General features: G+C 52.8%; 1 protein-coding gene across 1 annotated transcript in view; it reads left to right on the top strand.

Moving 5' to 3' along the window:
* AP5B1 (adaptor-related protein complex 5, beta 1 subunit) overlaps positions 1-6,225 on the top strand; it is a 9,501-nt gene extending 3,276 nt beyond the window's left edge. Inside the window, exon 3 of the mRNA XM_011965241.1 lies at positions 5-6,225. Coding sequence (XP_011820631.1) covers positions 5-2,253 — 2,249 coding nt within the window. The 3' untranslated portion in view covers positions 2,254-6,225. The remainder of the gene's footprint in view (positions 1-4) is intronic.
* The last annotated feature ends 3,798 nt before the right edge of the window (positions 6,226-10,023 follow it).

Genomic DNA, 10,023 nt, shown 5'->3' with positions numbered 1-10,023 from the left:
GCAGGCAGCGATCTGGGGCGAGGCTTTGTCCCCGCCTCGGAACAGCGCCCCTTGCAGGCCACCGCCTGCGAGTGCCTGCGAGAGCTAGAGAGCTGCAAGCCCGGGCTGCTGGGGGGCTCCCTGGGGCTGCTACGGGGCCTGCTGGGGCAGGAAGGCCCCGTCCAGCCGCTCAGCCTGCTGCTGGCCCTTGCTTTGCGCAACACCTTGGTGCTCCAGTCCCGGGTTGGGGCTGGCCTAGGGGGACTGCTCACGGATAAGGTCTCCCCAACTGGGGGTGGTCCCTGGGATTGGACACTAGTGGAGGAGGGCGATGGACGCCTTCAGCCCCAAGCACCCAGCTGGCCGGCAGCTGAGGAGGGAGAGGGGGAGCGTAGTCTTACAGCACGAGAGCACAGCCCTGAGGAGGCGCGGGAGCTGCGGGCTGCGGTGATCCAGCTTCTGGACACCTCCTATCTGCTCACTCCTGTGGCCCAGGCCCAGCTCCTGTGGCTGCTGGGCTGGGCCCTGCGGGGTCTGCAGGGACAGCCACCCGCACTCTTCAAGCCGCAGCTGGTACGGCTGCTAGGCACAGCACAGCTGACACTGCTGCACGCCGTGCTTGCCCTCAAGGCGGCCTTTGGTGAGGCCCTGTTCACAGCCCAGGATGAAGCGCTGCTGCTCCGCCGGCTCACCTTGGCTGCCCAGCACCCTGCTCTGCCTCCGCCCACCCATCTCTTTTACCTGCACTGCCTCCTGAGCTTCCCTGAGAACTGGCCGCTGGGCCCCGAAGGTGAGGAGGCTGCCCCACTGCTGCTAGGGCCTCAGCTATGCCGTGGTCTTCTGCCCAGTCTCCTGCATGACCCGATGGCTCTCCTAGCCCGCCTGCATTTGCTATGCCTGCTCTGTGCTGAGGATGAAGAAGAGGAGAAAGGCCAGCTTCCAAGCCCACGGCACTACCTGGAAGAGCTGCTGGCTGGCTTGCGGCAGCGGGCAGCCCTGGATGAGGGCCCCCGGGCCTTGGCCACTGTCTGCTTCCAGGCCTCATATCTGGTGACCCGCTGCCTGGCTGGGCAACCTACAGTGCTGACCCCCTTGATCCACGGACTGGCCCAGCTATACCGAGTCCGGCCCATGCTGGCTTCCCACTTTGTGGACTTCTTGGATCAGGTGGACTCTGAGCTGAGGGAGCCCCTGAAGGTGGTGTTGCGGCAGGAGGTGGTGTCCAGGCCAGGCAGGGATGAAGCTCTTTGCTGGCACCTGAAAATGCTGGCAAAGGTGGCAGATGGAGATGCCCAGAGTGCTACTCTCAACTTTCTACAGGCTGCAGCTGCCCACTGCATGAACTGGGACCTACAGCAGGGCCTCCTGCGGGTCTGCCGGGCGCTGCTGCGAGCAGGGGTGAGGGGTGGCCTGGTTGACTTGCTGCAGGTGCTGGCCAGGCAGCTGGAGGACCCTGATGGGCGTGACCATGCCCGTCTCTACTATATCCTCCTGGCACACCTGGCTGGACCCAAGTTGGGGGTGGCCCTGGGCCCCTCGCTTGCCCCACCTGCACTGGCCTCTTCACTGGTGGCCGAGAACCAGGGCTTTGTGGCAGCACTGATGGTGCAGGAGGCCCCGGCCCTGGTACGGCTGAGCGTGGGGTCCCATGGGGTCAAGGGCCCACTCCCAGTGCTGAAGCTCCAGCCGGAGGCGCTGGAGCCCATCTACTCTCTGGAGCTGCGCTTCCGTGTAGAAGGGCAGCTATATGCACCCCTGGAGGCTGTCCATGTGCCCTGCCTGTGTCCTGGTCGCCCTGCCCGCCCTCTGCTCCTGCCGCTGCAGCCCCGATGCCCGGCCCCCGCACGGCTGGATGTCCACGCCCTTTACACCACATCCACTGGTCTCACGTGCCATGCCCACTTGCCACCCCTGTTCGTCAACTTTGCCGACCTCTTTCTGCCTTTCCCGAAGCCCCCAGGGGGTGCTGGGCTGGGTTTCTTTGAGGAGCTCTGGGATTCCTGCCTGCCAGAGGGTGCCGAGAGTCGTGTGTGGTGTCCACTTGGGCCACAGGGCCTGGAGGGCTTGGTGTCCCACCACCTGGAGCCTTTCGTGGTGGTGGCCCAGCCCCCTACCAGCTACTATGTAGCGATCCACCTGCCCCCGAACTCAAAGCTGCTGCTGCGGCTAGAGGCGGCCCTGGCAGACGGAGTGCCTGTGGCCCTGCGGACTGATGACTGGGCTGTGCTGCCCCTGGCGGGGGACTACCTCCGTGGGCTGGTGGCTGCTCTCTGAGCCCCGGGAGACCAGGTGGGGGCAGGACTGTGGCCCTTGTGGGGGCCAAGGCACACTCCTGTAGCTCTTTCCCCAAAACCCTGCATTCCCCAGTGCCCTCGCTGGCTTGTTTTCTTTTGGGCCCCGGTTGGGAGCAGGCTCATGGGGGTGAGGGTCTGTCTTAGTCTGTTTTTGCTGCTTTAGCAAGATACCTGAGACTGGGTAAGTTATAATAAACAGGAATGTATTGGCTCAGAGCTCTGGAGGCTGGGAAGTCCACAGTTGAGGGCCCGGAGCCTAGTGAGGACCCTTCTGCATCATCCCATGACATTGGACAGAATGGCAGGAGTGAGGGGAGAGCGAACCCACTCCCAAGATAACAGCCTGAGTTCACACAGGAGGGCAGAGTCCTCGTGGCCTGACCACCTCTTAGGGTCTAATCTTACACTGTTACAGTGGCAATTACATTTCAACATGAGTGTGGGAGGGGACAAACATTCAAACCGTAGCAGGGTCCTAGGCCCTGAGAAGGCTTCCAGACAGAACCCAGCACTGCAGAGCTGCAGAGTGCCTTCTCACCCAGACGCACTAGCGTTCTCCACAATCCCTGCCCAGGAGGCAGGGGGAAAATCTCCTTTCTGCTTCCCAGAGAGGGTCTGGCCTTGCCCAAGGCCGCCCAGTGATTTAGGAAGGAGGCTGGAGCTAGTGTGGACCTCCTGACCTATCAGACAGTACTTTTCTTTCTTTGTTTTTGGGGGAGGTTAAAGACAGGATCTCACTCTGGCTCTGGAGTGCAGTGGTGCGATTAGGGATCATTGCAGCCTCTGCCTCCCAGGCTCAGGTGATCCTCCCATCTCAGCTGGCCTCCTGAGTAGCTGGGACTACAGGTGTGAGTCACCACTGTATTGTTTGCAGACAGGATCTCCCCGTTTCCTAGGCTGGTCTCGAACTCCTGGGCTTAAGCGACTCTCCTGCCTCAGCCTCACCCAAGTGTTGGGATTACTGGTGTGAGCCACCACACCCGGCCAAGCCAGCGCTTCTCCACTCCCAAGGTTTGCAGGCTCCCTGCCCCAGGGAGCTCACGCCAGGCAGGCCAGTGGACCTAAGCCAGAAACAGAAAGGCTGCAGTGGCTAGGTGGTTTCTTCCCCAGGAAGAGAGCTTCCCAAGCTATGCCGATTAGAGCCAGCTCTAGGAAGGGCCTGCTAATAAGGTCTAGGAGCTGAGACTAAGCTTTTTTCTAATCTCAGCCCCTAAGAAATCTAATTTGTGCTTAGGAATCTTCCCAGGTAAGAAGAACTGGTTCCTCTAGTTGTTTTTTTTCCCCAAACATGCAAACACTGAGGATTGAGCTGTGTGGGGTCAGCTCTGCTGCCAGGCACATGTACGTTGCCTCATTTCATCCTTGCAACAGCTCTGCAGGGCCCCGCAGGTGAGGAAATCTGTAGGCAGGAGCGGTTGAGTGATTTTCCTAAGGTCACCCAGCTGTTTGGTAATAGTGTTTTGTCATCTGGTAGCAGGTTTCCATTACCATGCCATCAGAGCAGACAGCCAGGGTCACAGAGGTCCAACCCTCTCTGCCACCTTCTGCTGCCCCTGCCTCATGGGCTCCCAGCCACAGGTTCCCCATGGGCCAGCTTTACCCCTCCTGATCCTTCTGACTGGGGCAGGCTAGGAGAGGAAAGACGGGCCTGAGCTGGGTGTGGTGGCTCATGCCTGTAATCTCAGCACTTTGAGAGGCTGAGGTGAGTGGATCACCTGAGGCCAGGAGTTCGAGATCAATCTGGCCAACATGGCGAAACCCTGTCTCTAATAAAAATACAAAAATCAGCCGGGCGTGGTGGTGGGCACCTATAATTCCAGCTACTTGGGAGGGTGAGGCAGGGGAATTGCTTGAACCCGGGAGGCGGAAGTTGCAGTGAGCCAAGATCACGCCACTGCACTCCAGCCTGGGCGGCAGCGAGGCTTTGTCTCAAAAACAAACAAACAAACAAACAAAAAAACCCAAAAAACAAAAAACCGGCCTGGGACAGTGGGACTGTTAATAGGTAGAGTCAGGAGGCCTGTCTCAAATTTGAGATGTGACAGTAACTTGCTTTGTCACCTTGGCAAGTCATTTCCCAATCAGGAAGGGGTCAGTTTCAGGAAACAAACTTCTCCAGCTGTTTTTGGCAGAAGGGAATTTAAGGGAATCAGGGTACTTAACAAAGTACATGGGAAGGCTGGAGAAGTCGCCTCCAGGAGGCTCCCACTGGAGCTGAGATCAGAACATACTGTCCTGCCTGCCATCCACCCCCTCTAAGCACCCCGGAAGCTGTGCTTTGGCCCTGGGACTTGGGGTGCAACTGCCACTCCTGCCTCCTGACACCCACAAAGCCAGAAGCTTGATGCTGCTGCAGAAGGACTGAATATCCCCAAGGCTGGGCCCGCAGGGCAAACTTGCTTGGCCCTGTTTCCTCCATCCACATCCTTCAAAGGGCATCTCATTAGTGGACTCCATTTCTCTCTTCCACAGAACTCCAGTGGCAAGGGAATCCAGAAATGTTTTCTTTTTGCCTGGAGATGCTAATTGTTAGCCTAAGAGTAAGGTAACTAGTCCACGTGAGGACTGACCATCCTTTCACCCATCTGCCCACCTGTGCATCCATCCCATTTTATCCATCCATTCCTCCAGTGGTGGACACCACATGACCTTCAGCTCCCCCGACCCCAACCAGAACTGTGCTGCAATGGCCGTTCTTATATGCCCTTATGGACCCATGGGACAATTTCTCTGTGATACATACTAGGAGAGAATTGTTAAATCATAGGGAATGCATGTGTTTAGCTTGGCTAAGCAATGTTGGAGTAAAAGCTTTTGGTTTTGCATCTTCTCAGCATTCCTAGGGAGGCACCAAGAGGGAGGATGGCACTGAGTGAGCCCACCTGAGATAGCTTCTAGACCCCAGCCCTCTGTGTTCTCAGAATCACACACTGCTGCTTATCACTTCAGCTTCCCGAAGATCATGGCAATAGCAGCATGCCTGTAACTGTCCCAAGTACATCCAAAAATTCTTCCTAAAGAGAGGGAACCAAAGTCACATGGGTCACTTTGTCCACCTGTGTGGATGTTGCTCATGTTCACATACCTTTCCTTGCCTCCTTCAAGGCAGGTCTGGCCACAAGCTCAGCTCTGGCTAATGAAATGTGAAGGGGGTCAAGGGCTGGGCGGGGTGGCTCATGCCTGTAATCCCAGCACTTTGGGAGGCCAAGGCGGGTTGATCACCTGAGGTGAGGAGTTCGAGACCAGCCTGGCCAACATAGTGAAACCCGTCTCTACTAAAAATACAAAAATTAGCTGGGCGTGGTGGCGTGCCCATAATCCCAGCTACTCAGGAGGCTGAGGCAGGAGAATCGCTTGAACCTGGGAGGTGGAGGTTGCAGTGAACTGAGATCGGGCCACTGCATTCCAGCCTGAATGACAGAGCGAGACTCCTCTCAAAAAGAAAAATGTGAAGGGGGTCAGTTTTGGGGCACAGTATGTCATTGCCAGTGCTCATTTTTCCAGCCCTCTCTTCCTCTGCCATGACAGTTGGGGAAGTACATGTTGCCATGGAGGTGCTAAATAGCTGAGTCATAATCTCACCTTGATACGCTGTAACAAATGCCCTGGATTATCAAATTAGTTATGTAAACTAAAAATCCTAAAACCCCACCGACTGAACAGACGCCACCTCGTGGCCAAGGGGACCTCAGAAAAAACCTAATTCCTGGCCCTGACAGGCTGGGAGGTCAGATGCAACTTGTTATACCCCATCCCTTTATGGTTTAGACACAACTGCCCAGCATGAATGAACAAAATAGGGATCATGAGATGGACAGAACAGACTCTGTGGCATACCAAATTGTAAACAGGACCTAAGGCCATGCCAAGCAAGGGTTAAGTCATGTAGGGCCCCCCTTCACACTCTGCCTCCCCTGCCCCCCACTTATGAATAAACTATGTTCTAACTGCACAAGGGTTTTTTGGGTTTTTTTTTCTGTAGCAGCTAAAAAGCTTAAAAACAAACAAACACTTTTTTTTTGTTTGTGTGTTTTTGTTTTTGTTTTTTTTGTTTGAGACGGAGTCTTACTTTGTCACCCAGGCAGGAGTGCAGTGGCGTGATCTTGGCTCACTGCAACCTCTGCCTTCTGGGTTCAAGTGATTCTCCCGCCTCAGCCTCCTGAGTAACTGGGATTACAGGTGTCCGCCACCACGTCCGGCCAATTTTTGTATTTTTAGTAGAGATGGGGTTTCACCACATTGGCCAGGCTGGTCTTGAACTCATGACCTCAGGTGATCTGCCCGCCTCGGCCTTCCAAAGTGTTGGGATAACAGTCGTGAGCCACCGCACTCGGCCCAAGCACTGGCTTTGAGATAAGCAATATTAAGAACATTTTCAGCTCCACCAGATGCTGACTGACTGACCTTCAGCCACCGTTTCACCAGCCATAACTACAGCTTTGGTTGGACAAGACTGATTTCAGTAATTTCTTCCTGACAAGATGACCACCCACCATGGACTGGTTCTGGCTGGCTTACAGAGCTCCTGCACTTGCATGTCTTTGTGTCCTGAAAAGACATTTTGCCATATAGGGCCTAATTATAATACATGTAAATGTTAAGTCTTCACCCCAGAGTGACCATGGGTTGTATTTTACATGCATGTTTGTTCAATATGCGTGTGTCAGAACCACCTTCATGAATATTCATAGCTCCTCATGTAACGTATTGAATAGGTATGTTTAGTCAATCCATTGAGCATGAAGCTCCTACCCTAACCCCTCCTCCTTTGAAGTTCCTGTCTCTGGTCTTGACTGGAGGCATGCTTCCCAGCGGGTCTCACTCCCTTTCTGAGGCTGGAGTGCAGCGGTGCGATCATAGCTCACTGCACCCTCAAACTCCTGGGCCAAAGTGATCCTCCTGCCTCAGCCTCCAGGTACCTAAGACTACAGGTGCATGCCACCACACCCGGCTAATTTTTAAAATTTTGTGTAGAGATGGGGTCTCACTATGTTGTCCAGGCTGGTTAAGGCCTCCTGGGTTCAAGTGATCCTCCTGCCTCGGCCTCCCAAAGTGCTGGGATTATAGGTGTGAGCCACCAAGCCCAGCCTAACCCTTTATAAGAAATAAAGTCTCCTCCTTTCAAAATTTATAAACTGTGTATATTGAGTTTCTTTTTTTAGTTAACAATTATCAATAATACACTTTATATGAAACAAGGGGAAAGATATTGCTTAATCTCTATTTTACATGGAAGGAAGAAAGTATGAATCGTTTGTGCAATGGGTTACAAGGCCCTAATTAGGGTTGCTAGGTTTAGCAAATAAAAATATTATATAGGATTTGCATTTAAATTTGAATTTTGGAGAAACAATGAATTTTTTTAGTTGTTAATAGGACATACTTATACTAAAAAACCAATAGGTGTTTCTCCAAGGTTCAGATATAATTGGTGGGTTTTTGTTTTGGTTTTTGAGACAGTCTTGCTCTGTTGCCCAGCCTGGAGTGCAGTGGCGTGATCTTGGCTCACTGCAACGTCCGCCTCCCGGGTTTAACCCATTCTCGTGCCTCAACGTCCTGAGTAGCTGAGATTATAGGTGCGTGCCACCACACGTGACTAATTTTTGTATTTTTAGTAAAGACAAGGTTTTGCCATAATGGCCAGACTGGTTTCCAACTCCTGGCCTCAAGTTATCCACCTGCCTCAGCCTCCCAAGGTGCTGGGGTTACAGGTGTGAGCCACTGTGCCCGGGCTATCACCAGTGTTAAATCATGTTTAGCCTAAAGCTGCCTTCTTCCATATTTTAAGTCTGGCTTAAAGGTTTCTCTGTACATTGTGAACTATAACCTAAATGGACTTGTAAGCAGACTGTAGCCAACACTTGTGGCAGTCACTGAGTTTTGGCTAATCAAAGGTGGCCAACTGTTCAAACTGTGTTCAGATAAGGGAAACACCAATCTGTAACCAGTCTGGCTGTTTCCTGTCTCTCACTTATGTTTTCTGTACTTCATTTTCCTTTCTGTCCGTAAATCTTCCACCACGTGGCTACACTGGCGTCTCTGAGCCCACTGTGGCATGAGAGGCTGCCCAATTCTTGAATTGTTCTTTGCTCAGTTAAACACTGTGAAACTTACCTGGGCTAAAGTTTTCCTTTTTGACACTGAGCATCCTGTATTTTATCTGTTGACCCTGGATTGATATTTACAGCTTCTTTCTTCCATACCCATTCATGTTCCTTTAGTTCCTTTACTTAATGAGGTGACCCAAACTTCATTCCTGAAGGGTCTTGAGACCTTGGTTATTCTGCTTGTATTGGGTCACTTGAGGCTTTCATTAACACTGTCACTGAACCCGGCAATCCTCAGAGATGTCTCAGGGATCCCCTGGGTACGGCGGACTCCTTGTCTCTGTTGTGTGGCAGCAGCAGCTCCTTGGTGGACAGTCAGGGTCAGTCTTCCTCTTAGAGCTCTTGGCCCCCAGGCAAAGCGACGGGGGCAGCCTTCCAGTTCAAAAAAACCATGCAGCGTCAATTCCTGGCAGCATTCTCCCTTGGACACTGAGGCCTCTAAACCTTCGATGGAATGGGAAGACAATATTTTGTCAGAGGCTTTCAGGTAGGAGGACAATGGTAGCAGCGTAGGTCCCCAGTGTCGCCTAGAGAAACAATATGGAATGAGGAGAAAAGATAAAATTATGCAACAGCAAGCCCTCAGGATAACTTGGAGACAAGAATGCTCAAACTTAAAAAGAACAAGAAAAACAAATAACATAGAAATTACCCGGCCGGGCGTGGTGACTCAACGTTTGTAATCCCAGCACTTCGGGAGGCTGAGGTGGACAGATTACTTGAGCCCAGGAGTTCGAAACTAGCCAGGGCAACATGGTGAAAACCTATCTTTACAAAAAATACAAAAATTAGCTGGGCGTGGTGGTGTGCACCTGTAGTTCTAGCTACTTGGGAGGCTGAGATAGGAGGATTATTTGAGCCCTGGAGGTCCAGGCTGCACTCCAACCTGGACCAGACAGAGTGAGACAAGAAAGAAACGAAAGAAAGAGAGAGAGAGGGAGGGAGGGAGGGAGGGAGGGAAAGAGAGAGAGAGAGGAAGAAGGAGGAGGAGGAGGAGGAAGAGGAAGAGGAAGGAGAAGGAGAAGAAGAGAAAAGAGAGAAAAAGGAAAAACAAGTGACAGCTCAGACTTTCCTTCCCACATGCCCATTCCAGCCCCACCTGCCACAAGACTGGCTGAGGAAAACTGGGGCAAAGGAGAGGAGGGAGTTGTAAAGGGCTTAAGCTTGATCTAAGACCTCACCAAAAACACTAAGTACACCTTGAGCCTGAAAATGTTCAAAAGTGTCTGCAGTAGTGTCAGAGCTGGGACAATATGTGGAGGATTTAAAAGTACACATGAGGCCAGGCACGGTAGCTCATGCCTGTAATCCCAGCACTTTGGGAGGCCGAGGCGGGTGGATCGCCTGAGGTCAGGAGTTCGAGACCAGCCTGGCCAACATGGTGAAATCCCATCTCTACTAAAAATACAAAATTAGCCAGGTGTGGTGGCACGTGCCAGCTACTCGGGAGGCTGAGGAAGGAGAATCGCTTGAACCCAGGAGGTGGAGGTTGCAGTGAGCTGAGATCGTGTCACTGCACTCCAGCCTGGGTGACAGAGCAAAAACTTTGTCTCAAAAAAAAAGTTACAGGTGAAATATGAAGCCACAGTCTTGGAAATACATAGATCCTTGTGGAGCAACTACCCACAAAAGAAGGGAAAAGT

The sequence above is a fragment of the Mandrillus leucophaeus genome, unplaced genomic scaffold (genome assembly GCF_000951045.1).
Source record: "Mandrillus leucophaeus isolate KB7577 unplaced genomic scaffold, Mleu.le_1.0 Scaffold718, whole genome shotgun sequence".
Classification (NCBI taxonomy): Eukaryota; Metazoa; Chordata; class Mammalia; order Primates; family Cercopithecidae; genus Mandrillus; species Mandrillus leucophaeus.
The sequence above is the reverse complement of the archived record's forward strand: the minus strand, read 5'-3'. Positions and strand labels throughout refer to the sequence as shown.